Source organism: Talpa occidentalis, unplaced genomic scaffold (assembly GCF_014898055.3).
Source record: "Talpa occidentalis isolate TD23 unplaced genomic scaffold, MPIMG_talOcc4v2.1, whole genome shotgun sequence".
Taxonomy (NCBI): domain Eukaryota; kingdom Metazoa; phylum Chordata; class Mammalia; order Eulipotyphla; family Talpidae; genus Talpa; species Talpa occidentalis.
In genome coordinates, this window is record NW_026555331.1 from 99,695,207 (window position 1) to 99,716,607 (window position 21,401).

At 36.8% G+C, this 21,401-nt stretch overlaps 1 protein-coding gene across 1 annotated transcript in view; it reads left to right on the forward strand.

Moving 5' to 3' along the window:
• The window catches only part of DNAH11 (dynein axonemal heavy chain 11), a 304,261-nt gene that overhangs the window by 81,745 nt on the left and 201,115 nt on the right, over positions 1 to 21,401 (forward strand). The window contains 2 exon segments of the mRNA XM_037508957.2: positions 7,971 to 8,120; positions 10,687 to 10,920. Of these exon segments, the coding sequence (XP_037364854.1) occupies positions 7,971 to 8,120; positions 10,687 to 10,920 (384 nt within the window).

Here is a 21,401-nt window from a genome sequence, read left to right on the forward strand (position 1 = left end):
GCAGATGGCACCAGATTGATACCTTTAATCAACTGCAAATATGGACATTCCAAAAGGCACTTGTTAGACATAGGATTAATGTTAGGTAATAAAAAGCACTATTGGTGCTTAAAGGGGCAAATACACCACAAGGGTGTGCCTTCCCACAGAGTGCTTCCACCTGATGATCTTTATGATAGCATGAGTGTGTCTGAGCTTATGTATTTGAGGAATCAGGATGAAAGAGCTTAAACAGTCCATGTTACATGTTAGCATGTTACAACTTTTCTGGCAAGGGGGTCTTCTTAGGCAATTAAGAGGGAAAAAGGCTCAAAATGCAAGTTACTAGTTGAGGCCATGGTAAAAGTGAATGCGTTTTGGTTGGAATACAATGAACAGAAAAATCCTAACTTTTCTAGAGGAAGGCTGGAGGGCTTTCAACTACCTAACATGAAGGAAGGGGGGTTGACCTGGGTTTGGGTTGAGTCTGAAGAAGGAATGGGGAAAGGCAGTAAAAGGACACCAAAAATGGTCAAGGTTTTGACCATCTTGCCATTGCTCTTTATTTTCCTTCAGCTAATCAACAAGGAATAGAAGCTGCTCACCTAAGTGTTGTTTTGTCACAGAAATTGCCGTGAGAGTGGCAACACTTGCATAATTTAGGAAAGTGTCATATTTTAAGTGGATGCCTTTGTATAAAGGTAACTACCCAAAGGATGTAGGCTTTTTTGGATGTCTGACAAGAAAATAGAGAATGTAATTTTAATATAAATGTCATAAACTATATATCCAATAGGGATTATCTTGGCAAACCTTGCAAAATAGTTAATATTTGACCACAAATTGCCTCGCTATATAAAAATCTTTTTTCATTTTGCAAACATGTTTCTAGAATTCTGCTTATAGTTACACAACCGAATCAGGGTTATTGCAATGTAGGATTAAAATAAAATACCTCCTTAATGTTATGAGGTCCCCAAAGTAAGTCTTATGCATGTGGGGTCTGCCACCAAGGACTTTTAGGCCTCACTTTGGAATCTGAAATGCCTGTTCTGGCCTTGGTTTGATGTCCTTGATAAAGGTTGGTGAACTCCAGTTTAAATTCAGTGGGCAGCGCTTTCCACTATATCAGATTAGCTTTTAACAGAGCGCTGTCACTTCTGGTAACGCCTAGAAAAGTGGATTAAAATATTTAACTAAATCTGATTAATTATTGAAGAAAAGTCAAGATTTCAGGGGCTAAGGTATGAGCAGAAGGAAACCATAGACTATCTGATATTTGCCACAGCTTTTCCCTTTGGGAACGTTAAGTGATTTATAAGATGTGGGCAAGAGTTTGAGCAGCTGATCTGAGCTTTCATCAGCGTCATGGGCATGAAAAAAACATAGGAAAACAAAATATAAAAACTGGAGTCAGACCCCCTAAAAGGAGAATGTTATTCAGAGAATCAAACCTCAATAATAAATGAATCTAAGGTGAACTGGATATTAATTTTCAGGGCTGGAGGAGAAAACCTACCATTCACCACACCTAACAATTCCCAGGTAGGTATAGGTTAATTAATTAATTTTTTAAAAAATTATTTTTATTTATTTTAAAGATTTATTTTTTTATATTCCCCATATAATTGCACCCCCCTTATTTTGACCCCTATCCCTCCTCTTCCTGTCCCCCCATAAGTGTGTCTCTGGTTTATAGTTGCTTGTTGATTCTGATTTTTTCTTTCTTATAGTTATTCTTTTTCCTGGTCCCTTATTTAAGTTTTCTAGATTCCTGCTATGAGTGAGACCATCTGGTATTTTTCTCTTTCTTTCTAGCTTATTTCACTGAGCATGATCCCTTCCAGCTCCATCCATGTTGCTGCAAATTGCATGTGTTTATCTTTTTTGAATGCTGAGTAATATTCCATGGTATATATGTACCACATCTTCTTGATCCAGTCATCTATTTTTGGGCATTTGGGTTGTTTCCAAAGCTTAGCTATTGTAAATATTGCTGCTATAAACATAGGGGTGCAGGTGCTCTTTGGAATTGATGTTTCTGTGTCCTTTGGGTAAATACCTAGGAGTGGAATTGCTGGATCATATGGAAGCTCTATGTTTAGTAGGTCCAGAAATCTCCACACAGCTCTCCATAGTGGTTGGACCAGTTTGCTCTCCCACCAACAGTGCAGGAGAGTTCCTTTCACTCCACATCCTCGCCAACATTTGTTGTTGCTAGTTTTTTTAATATGTGCCATTCTCACTGGTGTAAGATGGTATCTCATGGTAGTTTTGATTTGCATTTCCCTGATTGCAAGTGATGTTGAACATTTTTCCATATGCCTGTTGGCCATTTGCATTTCCTCTTTGGAGAGGTTTCTTTTTAGCTCTTCTGCCTATTTTTTGACTGGATTATTTTCTTTGTTGAGTCTCATCAGCTCTTTGTAGATTTTTGTGATCAGTCCTTTATCATTAGTGTTGTGTGCAAAAATTTTCTCCCAGTCGGTGGGGTTTCTCTTTGTTTTGGTTATTGTCTCTTTTGCTGTGCAGAAGCTCTTTAATTTGATGTAGTCCCAGCTGTTTATCTTTGCCTTCACCATCACTGCTTTGGGTGATGTGTCTGTAAAGATGTCTTTGAGGTGCATGTCAGGTAGTGTTTTGCCTACATTTCCTTCTATATATTTTATGGTTTCAGGTCTTATGTCTAGTTCTTTAATCCATTTTGAGTTGGTTTTTGTGCATGGTGTTAGGTAGTAGTCATGATTATAGTTTTTTAAAATCCATTTGTTTGTGTGTGTGTGTGCTATAACAGCTCAAAGTTGGATTTTAAAAATATATCTGTGCACATGTCATCACATATATATTCTTCTACATGTTCTTCTATATGTTTAATATCTATAAATGTTTTCATTACATGGATATGCCATAGTCAACTTAACCATCTGCTAACCATCTCTAGGAAGTTCTTCTTACATTTTCACAATGTTGCCTGTCTGTTTCCCATCAATGCTGAGAAGAAAAATTAAAAACAAATAGCAAACTAACATTTTCACAGATTGACTCAAATTTTTGCACATGTAAAGATAAGAGACTTAATCTTTCTAGAGAATAATATCTGCAGTGGATGGGACTGCTTACATTTTGATTATTTGTTATATTCTGACAAATAATATCATGCGTACAGATAAATGTGTTAATAACTACATATGAGTGAAGTGTGAGGTACTTAGTATGGCAGAATTGGTATAGGTCTTTGTATTCATTTTATCTCAGTAATTAGCCCTGACATTTTTCATAGCTGGGGTAAAAATGAACTTAGAACTGAAAAGCAAGTGGTAAGCATTGAGAACATAATTATAAACTTTGGTAACTTCATTTCCCTTTGTTTTCTTTTTTTAAAGATTTATTTATGCATACAAAACAGGGTACAGGCCAGAGGTGTGGGGGTGAGAGGATTCACCAGAGACAGATTGGGGAGCAGAACTGGCTGATTGACTGAAATACACTGCTGAGAAGAGCAGAGGGGAGACAGGAGAGGTCTGCTGCTCCATGTGGGTAGTTCCCTGGCTGGGGATGAACTTGTGCTGCAGTGGCTGCTGATAGCTTCATAATGCCATCTCTTAACCCCTTGCACCACCTGGGAGGCCCCTACTTCCCTTTGTTTTCTCAGTGAACGGGTATGGGTCATAGGGTAGACCAGTTTATCCCAATTACTATATTGGTTTTTAAATTGTGGAATTACCCAGATGAGTAAATATTTTTCACTTTGTTTACAGGTTTTAAATTAACACAAGGCAGAGAAAAGAAGCTCATTCTGTATCGTAAATTATGAGATGAGAAGGATAAGGCAAGCTCTGTTCATACTAATATTGATAAGTTTTCTTCAGAGATAAAATATCTAATTATCATTCTTTTTAATTTTTTAAATTATAGTATATTATAAGTATCAGTTGGCAGTTTTTATTTCCTTATGCTTTTATAATCAGGGGTGAGATTTTAATGTTTTGATAGCTTTTTTAGAGGTCACGCACAATTGTAAGTTTCCCTATTTGATTAAGATACAGCCACTTATTTTTTCTTTATTTTTCTCTTTTTTTTTGATGGTCAATTTTATGAGTCCCACATCCATGGCTATGTGGAAAGAGGACTGCCTGCATATGTGCACACTGGGGATGGACTCGCCCAATGTACATAGTACTCTAACTTGAAGGAATGCATTACAGTTTTTAACCTTTTAGAAACCTGCTTAAGAGGCAATACCAATGGCTCTTTTAATAGTGATTTGAAGTATGCAGATTCTTTCTATTTCTTTAGTGAGAGGGGAAAAAAATGAGCCTATAAGGCACTTTGTTTTCTTTTTTAATGTAAACTAAAAGGTCTTTCCAAGCACCTAACTAGGAAAAGGGGGTTGTATTTTCATGTTAATAAATACAAAGAGACCTCATTAGAAATGGGACAATCTTAAGACAAGGGGGTCTGTTAAAAATAGTCTTGTTCTCGCAGCAATTTTAAACAGAATATGAAAATAACTGACTTCAAATATGCCAGGTATAAGTCACAGGAGAACTTCAAGCCACGGGATTTGTATTTCCTGCTCACTGAGTGATTACAGGCTTGAAGTTCCTTTGAAGCTGTTTTCTCACCCGGGCAATAATGTGTGAGTTACCTCATGGTGGAGGTCTCATTTATCCCACAGCTTTTCGCCTGAATATTATGCGGACCCATTACACGGTAGAAGCCATTAAGCATCTGTGCACTTCCTGCTCACTTCAGCAGTGACAGTGAATTGTTAGATTATTGGAGATACTTTCTGTGTATAAAGGTCCTTTGAGGGATGGAGGAGAGTATGATAACCCAAGCAGTGATCAGCGCCTACCACTCTGTCTACCTTTAACGTAGGTGAAAGTTTCAAAAACTCATCTATGTTAAACTCAGAAGATAGCTAGCTGTGATTTTCTTTAAAACTGAAACTGCAAATACAGCAAAAATATAAAGGCTAAAAGCTTTAGAGATTAAATAACCCTTAAGGAGTTCCTTACCAATATATTGGTGTTGGTCTTGTGTAGGAAATTTAAGTAGGTTGCTGTTGTTTCTAGAATCCACTGTTAGGAAAGTTAGTGAGTCGGTACAGAGATGACACCTCCATGCTGGTAAATAATACATAGATTCAAAACATCTTTTGGTTGTCAGCACCTTTTATTTTTTTCTATTGAGGTGAAATTTACATAACATAAAGCAACCATTTTAAAATACACAATTCGGTGGCATTTGGTACATTCACAATGTTGTGCAACCATTGCATTAATCTAGTTCCAAAATATTTTCATCACCCCAAAATACTCATTAAGCAGTCACTCTGTGTTTCCTGCTCTCCCAGTCCCTAGCAACCACCAATCTGCTTTCTGTTTCATGGATTTACCTATTTTGGACATTTCACATAACTGGAATCATAAAGTAGGTATTCTTTTGTGAATTTTTAATTTAACTGGATGTATTCAAGGGTCAGCCACATTTTAGTCCATACCAGTCAGTGATGTAGTTTTGGAGTTGATGGGTTTAGACAGTGGGGTCCTTGGGTTCCCTCTGGGAAATGTTTTTCCAGAGCTCCCCTTTCAGCCGCATGTGGCAAGTTTCCCAGGCAAGTTTCCCACGAGACAGAGATGTTAGTTATATTTAAAGAGCAGGTTTATTAGGGAAAGGGGACAGAAGGATAACAAAGGACACTTGCATAGACACAAGCAGGCAGAAAGAGCTGCCCTGTTGTGGGGGCAGCCTTAGGTTTTATCCTCTTCTTTTGGTAGGGAGGGGCTCATCTTTGTGAGTGGTTAGATTGTTGCCGATTTTGGACAACTATGCAGCATCAGAAAGAGATCGCAGATTCCACAGTGGGCCCTATCCGTATCTTTACCCTCAAGTCTGTGCTCCCAACACTCCCTACAGCACTCTGATACCTGCTTGGGTCTTACACCTTGTGATAAGCACTGGCGACCAAGGATTTTGATTTCTATAGCTGGGGTAATGGTCATGTTAATCCCCTCTACCCCCATGTCCTTATGTGAATCAGATTCTAGTTTTGTGATGCGAGTCAGGTTCTAATCTCGTGATGACTTTTATAGGATTTTTATTCTTTCCTCCATCAGTACTTCAACCTTTGTTAAGGCTGAATAATACGCCCTTGTATATATATACCATTGTCCGTTTATTCATCCGTTAGTGGACTCTAAGTAGGTTGGTTCTACCTTTTGCCTATTGTGAATAGTACTGCTATAAGCATTATTATAAAAGTATTTTAGTATTTGTTTTCAGTTATTTTGATTATCTAGCAGTGGAATTGCTGGGTCATATGGTAATTCTGTGTTTAACTTTTGGAGAAACTGTCAAGCTATATTTCATTCAGCAGATTTTTCTGTATCATGTGTGAAGAGGGAGTACTTCCCACTCCTGAAACTTCCTCTCGTTTTGTCTGCCCTTTACCAGTCCCACTGGGAGGTGGAGTGTCCTACTGTGACTGGGTGGTGCCCAGGAATAGGAAAGATTCCAGCTTCCCTGCCCTACAGAAAGGAGGGTGGAGCTGAGCAGGGAGAAGTTGGAGAAGAGACTGGAGAAGGAAGGAAAGAGGGTGGAGAGCAATTAGGAGACCTGTGAGAGGTGCATGGAGCAGAGAGACATATGAAGAAGCTGCACTTGCTTCTTGGTCCTGGACTGTTTGAAATAGATGTGGGTGAGAGACCCGCTGGGAGGTTAACAATGGCAGCTTTTATCTTACATTTGATTTTGCTCTTTTCCTCCCAGACTTGTCTGGCTGTTTCTGATACTTTTATACGGGTCCCTGCCCAAAGGTGCTTTAGATTTGTGGCAGGCTTTCGGGTCTTGCTCTGGGCCAATCTGTTTGGGTGGACTTTTACCCACAAAGGGTTGGGTAACTTGGGTGCTTGATTTAGAAACTATATTCTTTGTCTCTTCTGTATTCACTAATTGTATTAAAGTTCCTTTCCATTGAAAGTCTTATATGTTTTGTCTTGATGCAGCAGATGGCAGAACCTAATTAGAAAAGCAGGTTTGAGGGTTCTTGGGGTGCCCCTCTCCTTGCCCTGTAACAATACCTGATTGATAGTCTTTTCTCATTCTCCATGGACGTGAGTCTACCTACAGGATGTAGCCCTTCCTCTAGGAGATGAGGTCTGTGCTGACATGACTGAATGGATAACTATTGCTCATCTTGGTGTTCTCTTTACAGGCCACTAGACTTTTGTCTCCAAACCGGCCCATAGCAGAACAAATGCTGTTCTTTGTCTTTTAATTTGGTCTTCTGATTTTTTTTGTAAATAACCTGGAGCATAGTGCATAGACTTCAGTATGCTGGATTCCATATATCAGGAAATAAAATGTCATGATGCCAGAAGAATCTGAACTTAGTAGATGTGGACTGGTCTTGGAGGCTTAAAATCTGACACTTCAGCAATACAGCTTGAAGATGTCGCCCTTTATTTTGGCTTTAATTTCCTTATCAGTGAAAACAGAGGAATCTTAGTCACCTCTCATGTAACAAATATACTGTGGGCATGAGAACATGGGGGCCAACTCTAGAGTAAAGTGATTGGTATCACTGAGTCTTATTTCAGATATCCTAACATTGTTGTTTTTTTTTTTTTTTTGTAGTATAAATATAAACGTAAGTGTGAATTTTAAAGCCTTAACCACAAAACTCCTAGCAGATGATTGCCCACAGGAATGTGTCACAGATAGCAAAGCTAAGGAGTCTCCACAAGTAGGGAACAGGTAACTGTTCAGGTAGACACACACCTGATGGTGTGACCAGAGTCCCTGGCCACTGCCCTGCCAAGGTCATTTCAAACTCTGGAATTTTACAAGTGATTCTTATTTTGATGAAAAACAGTTTGAGAAAACTCTATGTAAAGTGTTGTGACTTTATATACCATCATCCCTAGGTAACCAGGATACATCTCCAGTCAGAACCACCCTCATCTTCTCTAATTATCTTGTCTTAGGTAACATGTCACCTTGCCAAGCTCTTCGACAGCATCACAGATCTGCGGTTTGAAGATGATCAGGATGTTTCCGCACACAGAGCAATTGGAATGTACAGCAAAGAAAAGGAATATGTCCCATTCCAAGCCCAGTGTGACTGCATTGGCCACGTAAGATTTAATTATAAGGTTTTCTATACTAGAGGAGTATTTTCAGGATTTTTTTTAAGGTTGAATCGAACAAGAAAAGAAATCTGCTCATGTCAAATCAGGCTGTGGTTAGTTTTGTGCTGGGAGATTTCCCATTTCTGGATCCAGGGTGACAGGGCCACTCTGCCATACTTCCCGGCTTTGCTCATTTGGCTTCAGCACCCTGCAGGCCCTCATAGATACTAGACGGGAGGAATTGTCACTGATTGCGTGGATTCCACAATTAGTACAGAATGCAACTAACTCAGTGACTGAGTCTCCTACAAAGCCATTTGTTTTTATCACTGTTCAGAGTACAGGGGAGTGTTAGAGTGAAACAGTACCTTGCAGTAAAGCAGGTTTTAAAGGGGCTTGCACTCCAGCATTCTGAGTGAATGCCGTGGATGGCAGCTAGTAAATGCAATTGACTGAGTCTACCAGGCTGATGTCAGGTAGTCTACCATGTGCAAAGTGAGGCAAGTTAGTATGCTCTCTTCTCACAGCCAGATATCTCAAAGATGTTGAGTTATCTGTAAGAATGTCTCATTATGATGTATGAAAGAACTCTTGTTGTTTTCAAATGATGGAAAGGAATTGTCTCTTCTTAGGTGACTCTTGTGTAGAGATAATCACTTGTATTAGAGGACCATTTGGGCTGGGAAGAAGACTCCTAAAAATGTCCTTTGCAGAAACTTGGTGGCAGCCTTTTTTTTTTTTAACAGGGGTTTTCTTCATACCTCTCTGTTGCTTTTTAATTGTAGCAGAAAAATTGTGCCAAATGTAGGGAAAGCAGATGGTGGAATACTTTGATTAAAATCTATTTTTTAATCTCTTGGGCTTTTAAGGATATTATTACAATGATTAGAAAAAGTCACCATAAACTATCTTGACAAAAGTGCGTTCCTGCCTCCTCCCTCCCCAGCAGACTGCTAGCCGATTGGCATACTGCCCGGAATGAGGACAGTCCAATTGACCGATGTGGTTGTCACTAGCAGGAGCCCTTGATATTTGAAAGTTTTACAGTGCTCTGATTTATTCTATTAAAGCAACTTAGGCTAGAGACTTTTGTATATATACCACATTCACCCCCTAACTGCCTTTGTTTTATAAAAAGGGTATTTTACTATAGATTTTTTCCCCCTGCCTCTTTATTGTTCCCAAATTAGATTGTTTGCATTTTATTTGACAAAAGGTTATTAAATACCTATTATGTACCAGATATTGAGTTAGAATTTGGGGATCCAAAAATAAGACATGGTTCCTACCTTTGAGGTGTTCTTAGGTTCATTGATAAAGAGAGGATACACATATTTAGCAGTAGTAAGAAGTGGTAATTATTATAAAGGGTTGGATAGAAGCTCATGAAATACCATAAGTGGTGGGGAAAATCAATGTGTATTTGCAACATTCTTAAGGACTTGTGGCAATATACCTGGGAGATGCTCAAACAATGACTGCTTTATGGAGGGAACTTACTGCTCGGTGTGACATTAAGAGTTGTGCTTAGTGACTGAAGTAGAGATGTAGGGCCCTACTGATGAGATTGGAAACTCATAATATCAAAGCCCAACTCTGAAGTGAGAAGTCTCTTAGGATGTTTTGGCCTTTGCCAAGGACATGCTTCCCTTTTCTGTCAAGAGAGAAGGTTGTCAGTTCATTAATCACTCCCTGTAAATTCTTGAGTGAGATTCTAGGAATAAATGCTATTGTAATCTTCACAGAGGTGGGGAAAGAAATCCATTCTAGCATCTTCATCTCATGTATCTTTGGAATTTATTACATATAGTCAATATTTAATGCGGTAGTCAATTATTTGCAAATGGTATATAATGTCCATGGAAACATACAGATAAATATAACAAAGCATATTTGAATAAAATAGTAACCTGAAATATATCTGTGGGAGAAAGATAAACTTGAACTGAATTAAATAATAATTTTCACAAGTCAGCAGTGTCTTATCTCTCGTACACTCCTGCTGTCTAATTTCTGACAAGTGTGAAGATGAGAATCAGTAGGGAATACAATTAAGATACTTGCTGAAAACACTTTGTCTTAAGACTAATAAGTATGGAGATTTTAGAGAAAATTTTTCAGTAGATTTAAAAATTATCAAAAGGTATGTCTTAAAAATCTATTTCCCAATATCCCCAAAGCTCTGGAATATCATCACTAGAATATTACGTGTAGGTGACTCATGTGGTTTCTCAAAATGCTGTGCATTATCAGAGGGGATCTTGATTTAGAACACCCTTGTCTTCAAATCTGAAAAATAATCAAAAATATCTCCTCTACTCAGAGTTTGGAAAGCTTATTAGCCATTTGGTAACATCCCTGGGAGAAGACAGGTTCTTGGAGGAAAGACTTCATCTGTCATAAACCTTCTCCTTTGAGATATCCCTCTTCTAGTTTTCTTTCTGTGGGTGTAAAATAATGGCTCCCGCCCCCAGGCCTCACTGTGTGCATGGCTTTGGTGCCTGTGAGAGGATTGAATCATCACTAGTTCATAGTTAAGCCTGTGTTGTAACATTTAAATTGACTTCAATAGGTGGAGATGTGGCTTCTGCAACTTGAACAGACCATGCAAGACACAGTGCGACATGCTATCATGGAAGCCATAGCAGCCTATGAGGAAAAACCTAGGGAACTCTGGATTTTTGACTTCCCAGCTCAAGTTGCACTAACTAGCTCACAAATCTGGTGGACCACAGATGTAGGAATAGCCTTCAGTAGACTGGAAGAAGGTTATGAAACGGCCCTAAGGGATTTCCATAAAAAACAGGTATTTTATAGATTCATGATTTTAAGACTTGCAGGGACTTGAAGGGGTAAGTTTGCTTCATCCATTCATATTTAGCAAAACATATAAACTAATCATAAAATGGAAAAGAATAAAGTTGATATAAAGAAGAAATGTACATGAAATATCATACTTTACACTTTCATGCAGTGAAAATTCTAGTAATCACCAAAAATGGTAAATTGGAGGCAGCAAGGGAAAATTATGAGGGAAAACATTAGAATAGAATAAATGGAAATATGTTTGCTGAAAAACTTAAATTTAAGCAATGATTAGTAATAATTGAAATTTAAGATTCACTTGCTACTAACAGCATTTTGTTATAGAAACATCAAAATTTATCCCTTCACCTACTTTCTATGTGAATGTATACATACCTCTCCCTGTGTCACTGTATGTATGTATATATACACATATAAACACATATATAAATATGTATCTATATGCAGCTTTTAACATATAATTACAGTTATTTATGTTAGCATATGCAGAATTATCAATAAACTTAGAAAAATATCCATTTTTACCTATACATTTTGTTACATTTTCATACATTATATTATCTCCCTTTTTGCTTGTTAAAAACACATCAAATTCACATTTCCTCCCACTACCTTCTTCAGGTTCACTCTCACAGTCTGACTTTTTTCTCCCTCCAGTTATGTTTATTGGGGTACAGTTGGTTTATAGTACTGTGTTTGCTTGGGGGTTCTAGGTAGAATCATATACAAATGTATGCTTTCACACCATGCTTACCACCATAGCCCCAATTATCCTGTACCATGTTACACAGGGGCCTTCACACCCCTGCTCCCCCATCCTCTCTTCTGGTTGCTGCAGTTTTAGTCAGATGTCAAGGTTTTGTTATAGGTTTGGTTTTGTCTGATTCTTTGTTTTGTTTCTCTATTCCACATGTAAGTGAAACCATCTGGTATTAGTCTTTCTCTCTCTGACTTGTTTCACTTAGTGTAAACCCCTCCAGTTCCATCCATATGGTTACAAATGGCAAGAGCTCATCTTTTTTATAACAGAGTAGTCTTTCATTATGTATGAAAACCACATTTTTCTGATCCACTCCTCTGTCCTTGGGCACTTAGGGTGTTTCTTATTGTAAATAGATATTTGCTGTTATAAAAATAATGATAATGACTACAACAGCTTCTAATGTGATACAAATTAATGGGATTTTCCCTAACAATTTATCAAAATGTTTCAAACATACAAAAAAGTTGAAAGATTTGTATAGTGATTTGCATACCTACCACTCATATTCTGCAATTTGCATTCTTTATCACTTATGTGCTTAATCCTGCATAGATTCATTGATTCATCTTTCTTCATTTAAATTTTTTTAAATTAAGGTAGCATTGGTTTATAAAACTATATGATTCAAAATTATAGGATCATACCTCTTTAGCTATATGTTACCACACCATACCTGTCACCAAGACACAAATAGTCCCCCACCATAATTCAATGTACTCCTCTCCACTCCCCCTCTGGTAGTCTTAGTTCCATACTCAGACTTCTAGGGTTTGTCCTTGTTTTGGCTCTGTCTGACCTTTTTTTTGTTTCTTTGTATTCCAAAGATGAATGAAACCATCCAATATTTGTCTTATTACTGCTTTATTTCACTTAGCATAAACACCTCCAGTTTCATTGATGTTGTCACAAATGGCAAGATTTCATCTTATTTATAGCTGAGTGGTAGTCCATTGTATGTGTATAATACATCTTCTTAATCCATTGATCCGTCTCTCCTTGGGCACTCAGTATTGCTTCTATAATTTGGTATTATAAGTAGTGCTGCAATGAATATAGGTGAACATGCTTTGCTTCTCTTTGAATTCGTGTTTTTGCCTTCTTTTGGGTACATACCTAGGAATGAAATGCTGGATCATATGGTAGGTCTATTTTTAATATTTTGAGAAACCTCCTTATTTTTCTCCATAGGGGCTGGACCAGTCTACATCCTCAGTAATGGTGTACAAGGATTCCTTTCATTTGAATTTCCCTAAAAATAGTGATGATGAACATTTTTTTCATGTGCCTATTGGCCATGATTCATTTCAAAGGAAGTTGTAGATATCAGCAATCTTTATCCCTAAATACTTAGGTTTACATACCTATTTCATCAAAATTTAATTTCAGTTACTATATGTTTTTCCTAAATTTCTTTTTAATTCTTTAAAAAAGTTTTATAATGACTTATCTTTTATTATGGTTTTATTATCATGCTATTGCTTCAAAGATATTTTAATAGTTTTATTTGGATTGTTCTAACTCTGGTTCTCTTGAAGCTGGTTCTTCTGTTTAAAATAAATTTGTTGTATTTTATTTTCAAGGTTATCTTGACCTAGATTTGTATTTTTTTTTTATTTTTAGAATCAGTCTTTATTAAAAAATCTTATGGCATTTTGATTGGGATTGCATTGAACACTGATTAATGTGGGAGGACTGTTAACATTATTGGTTTTTTTATATATTTTATACATTTTTTTCCATCATTTTTCATTTTTTCCCAATGTATGCATTGTCTTCTTGGTTATAGTCCCCATACAATTCCTGCCCCCCTCGTTTTGATCCTACTCCTTCCCCGCCCCCCATAGTGTGTCTCTGGTTTATAGTTGCTTGTTGATTTTGATTTTTACTTTATTATAATTAGTTTTTTTCCTGTTTCCTTTTTTAGGTTTTCTAAATTCCTGCTATGAGTGAGACCATCCGGTATTTTTCTTTTTCTTTCTGGCTTATTTCACTGAGCATGATCCCTTCTAGCTCCATCCATGTTGCTGCAAATCACATGAGTTTATCTTTTTTTTCATTGTTAAGTAATATTTCATTGGGTATATGTACCAAATCTCCTTGATCTAGTCATCTATTTTTGGGCATTTGGGTTGTTTCCTTAACTCAGCTATTATAAATAGTGCTGCTATAAACATAGGGGTGCAGGTGCCCTTTTGAATTAATGTTTCTGTGTCCTTTGGGTAAATACCTAGGAGTAGAATTGCTGGATCATATGGAAGCTCCATCTTTAGCAGTTTGAGGAATCTCCACACAGCTTTCCATAGTAGTTGGACCAGTTTGCACTCCCACCAGCAGTGCAGGAGGGTTCCTTTCACTCCACACCCTCGCCAACATTTGTTGTTGCTAGTTTTTTTAATATGTGCCATTCTCACTGGTGTAAGATGGTATCTCATGGTAGTTTTGATTTGCATTTCCCTGATTGCAAGTGATGAACATTTTTCATATGCCTGTTGGCCATTTGCATTTCCTCTTTGGAGAGGTTTCTTTTTAGCTCTTCTGCCCATTTTTTGACTGGATTTTTACTTTGTTTTTGTTGAGTCTCATCAGCTCTTTATAGATTTTTGTGATCAGTCCTTTATCATTAGTGTTGTGTACAAAAATTTTCTCCCAGTCGGTGGGGTTTCTCTTTGTTTTGGTTACTGTCTCTTTTGCTGTGCAGAAGCTCTTTAATTTGATGTAGTCCCAGCTGTTTATCTTTGCCTTCAGTATCACTGCTTTGGGTGATATGTCTTTAAAGATGTTACTGAGGTGTATATCATATAACGTTTTGCCTGTATTTCCTTCTATATATTTTATGGTTTCAGGTCTTATGTCTAGTTCTTTAATCCATTTTGAGTTGGTTTTTGTGTATGGTGTGAGGTAGTAGTCAAGCTTCATTCTTTTGCATGTAGCAACCCAGTTTTCCCAGGACCATTTGTTGAACAAACTTTCTTTGCTCCATTGCATAGTCTTTGCTCCTTTGTCAAAGATTAGTTGACCATAAATAGTTTGAAGTCTGGGCGGGTGATACCTCCATTCCCTTTTTTTTTTTTTTTTTTTTTCAGGAAAGCTTTGGCTGTTCAGGGTTTTTGGTGGCTCAATATGCATTTCATCAATATTCTATTTCTTCGAAGAATGTCATTGAAATTTTTATTGGAATAGCATTGAATCTGTAAATTGCTTTTTGTAGGATGGCCATTTTGATAATGTTAATTCTTCCAATCCATGAGCAGGAGATATCTTTCCATTTCTTTGTGTCTTCTTCTATTTCTTTTAACAGTGTTTTATAGTTTTCTTTGTATAGGCCCTTTACCTCTTTTGTTAGGTTTATTCCCAAGTATTTGAATTTTTTTGTTTCAATAATAAAAGGAATGATTTTCTTGATTTCTTCTTCAGATTTATTGCTAGTGAATAGGAAGTCTACTGATTTTTTCATGTTAATTTTTATTATTTTTAAAGATTTATTTATGCATACAAGAACTGGGGTACAGGCCAGAGGTGTGGGAGGTGAGAGGATTCACCAGAGATAGAATGGGGAACAGAACAGGCAGATTGACTGAAATACACTGTTAAGGGGAGCAGCAGGTGAGTCAGGAGAGGTCTGCTGCACCATGTGGGTCACCTCTCCGGCCAGGGATCAAACTCCTGCTGCAGTGGCTGCAAACAGCTTCATAGTGCTGTGTCTTAATCCTTTGTACCACCAGGGAGGCCCTGTGTGTTGATTTTGTATCTTGCTACTTTACTAAACTGATTGATTAGTTTGATTAGTTTTTCTGTGGAGTTTTTGGGGGTTCTCTATGTATATTATCATATCATCTGTGAATAATGATAGTTTAACTTTTCCTTCCCTATTTGGATTCCTTGTATGTCTTTCTCTTGTCTTATTGCTCTGGCTAGCAATTCCAGTATTATATTGAAAAGCAATGGTGAGAGTGGACATCCTTGTCTTGTTCCAGATCTTAATGGAAATGCTTTTAACTTTTCACCATTGAGAATGATATTGGCTATGGGCTTGTCAAATATGGCCTTTATGATGTTGAGGTATGTTCCTTGTATCCCAAGAATTTTAAGGGCCTTTATCATAAATGGGTATTGTAGTTTGTCAAAAGCTTTCTCAGCATCTATTCATATTATCTTATGGTTTCTATTATTTCTTTTTGTTGATATGTTGGATTACATTGATTGATTTTCAGATGTTGAACCATCCTTGTGTCCCTGGAATAAATCCTACTTAGTCATGGTGAATTATCTTGTGGATACTGTTGGATTCTGTTAGCTAAAATTTTATTGAGGATTTTTGCATCAGTGTTCATTAGAGCAATTGGCCCGTAGTTTTCTTTTTTCTGTGGTCCTTGTTCGGTTTTGGTATTAGTGTATTGTTGGCTTCATAGAACGTGTTTGGTATTATCCCTTCCTTCTCAATTTTTTGAAAGAGTTTATGAAGGATAGGCACTAATTCGTCTCTGAATGTTTGGTAGAATTCATTTTTAAATCCATCTGGTCCTGGGCTTTTGTTTTTGGGGAGGGTTTTGATTACCATTTCAATTTCACTGCTTGTAATTGTTTAGTTATTCTATTTTCTCTTTAACTTTGGGTGATTGCAAAGTTGTAGGAATTTGTCCATCTCTTCTAGATCGTTGAACTTGTTTGCATATAACTGTTCATAGTAGTTTCTGATTATTCTTTTGATTTCTGCTGTGTCTGTTGTGATTTCTCTTCTTTCATTTGTGATCCTATTTATTTGAGCTTTCTCCCATTTTTCCTTTGTGAGCCTGGCTAGGGAGTTGTCTATTTTATTTATTTTTTTGAAAAACCAACTTTTGGTTTCATTGATCTTTTGGATTGTTTTTTAGTTTCTATTTCATTTATTTCTGCTTTGATTTTTATTATTTCCTTTCTTCTGGTTTTAGGGGTTTTTTGTTGTTCTTTTTCTAGTTCTTTGAGCTGTGAGATTATGATTTTTCTTTGAGTTCTTATTTTTTGATGTGAGCCTGTATTGCTATATATTTCCCTCTTATTACTGCTTTTCTTGCATCCCATACATTTAGGAAATTGGTGTCCTCTCTGTCATTTAACTCAAAGTATTTTTTAATTACTTCTTTGATCTCCTATTAGTCCAGTGGTCTTCCAGTCGTGTGGGTTTCAATCTCCATGAGGTAGGAGGGTTCCTTGCCTTTCTTTTTATGGTTTATTTCTAGTTTGATGCCTTCATGGTCAGAGAAGATGGTTGGTATGATTTCAATCTTGGTGTATCTGTCAATATTTGTCTTGTGTCCCAGTATGTGACCGATCCTGGAGAATGATCTGTGTGTACCTGAGAAAAATGTGTACTCAGATTTTTTGGGGTTTAGTGTTCTGTAGATAGCTGTTAAGCCCATGAGCTCTAGATATCCTTATTTAGAGCTTTATTGTCTTTACTTATTTTTTGTCTTGATCTATCCATTGCTGATAGTGGTGTGCTGAAGTTTCCTACTACCTATGTATTTTCTCTGATGTCTGTTTTCAGAGATGATAATAGTTGTGTGATATATTTTGGTGCTCCTTCATTTGGTGAATATATATTAATGAGTGTTATGTCTTCTTGATGTATTGTCCCCTTGATCATAATGTAGTGAGTGTCTTGGTTTCTTTTTACCTTTTTGAGTTTGAAATCTGTTTTATCTGATATATCTCTTCCTGCCTTCTTTTTTGGTCTGTTTGCTTATAGGATTGTTTTCCATCCTTGTACTTTAACTCTATTTTTATCTTTTATAGTTAAATGTGTTTCCTGGAGACAGTAAAAGGTTGGGTTTTGTTTCTTAATCCAGCCTGCGACTCTGTGTCTTTTTATTGAAGAGTTTAGTCCATTTACATTTAGAGTTAATATTGATATGTTAGCATCTGTATTTGCCATTTTGTTTGTCTTTTCGCTGGTTTTATTTATTTTTTAAAAAAAAATTTTGAGGGCCCTTGGTTTGTTCTTATTCATCCCTCTTGCTTTAGGACTCCTTGTTATATTTTTTGGATTGGGAGTTTAGTCATCATGAAATTCCAGAGTTTCCATTTGTCTGGGAAGGTCCTTATTTTTTCTTCATAGAGGAAGGAAACCTTTGTGGGATAGAGTATTCTTGGTTGGCATTTGTTGCCTTGAAGTTGGTTGACTATGTCCCTCCACTCTCTCCTTGCCCGTAGTGTTTCTTCCGAGAAGTCTGATGTCAGCCTGATTGGTTTTCCTTTGTATGTTATCTGTTTCTTCCCTCTTATCAGCTTCATTGTTTTTTCCTTGTCTGGGATTCTTAGGAGCTTTACTATTATGTGTCTTCCTGTATTTTTCCTTTCATCATGGAAGTTTGGTCTTCTTGCTTCTTGCATGTCTATTTTCAGCTCCTTCTTCATATTTGGAAAGTTCTCATCAATTATTTCCTTGAATATTTTCTCTGGTCATATGTCTCTCTCCTCTCTTTCTGGGATTCCTATAACTCTTATATTTCCGTTCCTCATGGAGTCAGATAGTTTCCAAAGTCTTTCTTCTTTCTTTACCCTTTGTACTTCTCTTTCCTTTTCTGTTTTGGTTCTTTTTATTTTTGTGTCTTAGTACTTATTCATTCTTCCATTTCATCTATTCAGCTTTCATTGCTTTTTCTAGAGCTCTTTAGCTCCTCCATTACTCCTTTGATCTCCTGCATTTCTTTCACTTCCCTCTGTAGGGACTCAATTTCATTCTTCTGATTGTTGATTATTTTTCCCATATCATTTTTTACTTCTTTCAGTTTTTTAATCATGGCAATTTTAAATTCTCTATCAGGAAGACTCATAAGTTTTTCTAAGTCACTGATGTTGCAATCTGGTGTTTGATTTTCTTTTTGTGGTGTGTCTTCTCTGGGGACTTGCTTGGTTGCTTGTAATTTTTCTTCTCCTTTCTGCATGTTTGTCCTGTGCTTTGGGACACTGTGTTGCTGATACTGCCCAGCATCTCTTTGGTGTGCTCTTTCTGGGATTTGGGAACTGGTGATTCAGTTGTGTCCAATACTGTTATGCCAGAAGTCCAGTAGGGCAATGGTATTATGGATATGTTAATGGTCGCTGTCCCTGAAAATCTCCTCCTTCTGTATTTGTTTAATTCCAGAGGTGGGTCTCAAGGTACCACAGACTGCCCTGGTGGTGGCTGGATCGCCCGCTGGGCTCCAAATCACTGGATGCCCCTCTGGGCTCTGACTCACTTCCAGGTGGGGCCTGACTTGTGGGGGCCTTCAGCTCACCTCTGACTGGGGACAGCCCTTTCTCAGTTCCACACACAGCTTTTGTGAGGTCCGGACGGTCACAGAATTCCCTGTCTGAATATGGCCTAGATTTGTATTTTCTGCGGGAATTCTATGTGTTCAGGGTTGAGCAGATGTTCCTATAGCATGTTTTTTTCCATATTCCATCCAACTATCTACAGATTTTGTGGCTTCTGGATTAATTTTGTGGTTAATTACTAAGCTTAGATTTTCCAGATCACATTAGTAGGGTCAATTTGTCACAACTTCTTATATCACAGACTTGAAATCATCATTTTTTAGAGGAATTTTTCCTCTTCAGGACCTAAGAGATTTCAAGCTTTCATCTTGCTTCTCAGAGCTGGTGGTTAGAATTTTTCTAGAGCCTTTTTTTTTGACTGTACTGCTTTGAGGATCTTAGCTTTATGTCAACATCTCAATTCCAATTCTCTGCCTTGCTTAGGGAGTTTAAGAGACTGTGAACATAAATGTTTTGTTTCTATGTGGCAGTTTAATCCTCAGTCTCAAGATGTTTGGATCTCTACCCAAATCCCATTTTAGGCTGCCATAGCAGTAGCCTATTCATTCTACTGCTCTGACCCTGAGGTACAAGAAGCAACTCACAGTCTCACTCCCTCTAGCCCTCTCCTCTATGCCCCTTGCTTTCCACCTCCCCTGTTTGGCTATGTACTTTGTGTGTGAGTTTGTTTTATATAAAATTCCTGTGTTAATAAGGAACTTGTTTATTCAGTTTAATACAATATATTGTAGGATGACGATTATTATTATTACTTACTACTGGCTTTTTTGGTTTTCTTTTTAGCTCTCAATAATATTGCAGCTATGCATATGCATATAGGTTGCACATATTTTACTTTATTCAGGATAAATTTTCAGATGTAAAATTGCTAGGTCAAGCATATGCCTTTTCATATATATATCTATATGAGACATGTGTTTATATAGATATATGTGTATATTACATACATTTAATGTATGTATACACACACACACAACACACACACACACACCACCACCACCACCCCTGCCACCCCCCAAGGAGCTCACAAGTCTACTAAGAAAATGAAGACTGGTATGCAAATAATTGCCACCTGGTGACACATGTGATGAGTGATTATAGCATTATACAATACAGCTTCCTGAATCCTGAAGATTTAGGTTCCTTCTAGAAAGCAGCATATTATAATTAAGATCACTGGCTTGGAGATAGACCATTTGCCTTCAAATCCACTCCCATCATTTATTATCTGTGTAGTCTTGGGCAAATCACATAATCTCAGAGTATGCCTTTTCTAAGCCTTTTGAAGATGGATCAAATTTACCTTCTAAATACCAGTGTATGAGAAGCATCCATTTTCTTCAACATTGGGTTGATTTTTTTTTTACTACTCTTAGAGCTAAAGTTATTCATATCACAGCAGCTTTAGCTTGTTCAGCTAATTAACAATTTAGTTTTTCTCTCCCTTAAAATAGTTTTAAAGTTTTCTACTTTGCTCAAGAGTTATATAATGCTTTTTCACATTGGATGAGAAGTAGACAAAGTGGTAGCTTTTGAAGAAAGCATTTATCTCCTTAATTATGAACACAAATTGAAATGTTTGACAGACCAGCCAACAAATGTCTTCAATACAGTATTTCAATTTTGTGACTGATACTAATATGCATATTAGAGCTAACATTTGAATATTTTTAAAGTTGTACTTTATGTACAATGTGTGTGCATCTGAATTGAAACCCCTTTAGCTTTCTCTTTAAAAAAGGATGCAACCATCTGCTGGAGTTTATTTTTTTAATTAAATTATTCTTGCTAATACTGTGGCAGTTTTTAAAATGAACTTTAGTCCCCTTAAAATAGCTTAATTTTATTTTTTTAATTTAAATTTTATTTTTATATTCCCCATACAATTACAACCCCCTTATTTGCTTTCTTATAGTTATTCTTTTTCCTGGTCCCTTATTTAAGTTTTCTAGATTCCAGCTATGAGTGAGACCATCCAGTATTTTTCTTTTTCTTTCTGGCTTATTTCGCTGAGCATAATCCCTTCCAGCTCCATCCATGTTGCTGCAAATTGCATGTGTTTATCTTTTTTGAATGCTGAGTAATGTTCCATGGTGTATATGTACCACATCTTCTTGATCCAGTCATCTTAAAATGGCTTAATTTTAAAACTGAGATAAGAATTGGCTATAATTGATGATCTGCCTGAATAAGCAATTTCTTTAGATCTCATTTCCAAATTATAGTAAGTTAAGTAAACTAAGATAATTGTTTTAAACTCTTTTTCTCCAAGACCTATTTCAGTTAATGTTGGGATTAAATGAAAAAATGCCATGCTTTAGCTATACATTCCTGTTTTTCTAGAGTTTTTGAAAATATAACTAAAATAATGATTTTTTTCACATTTGAGGCTTCCTTAACAG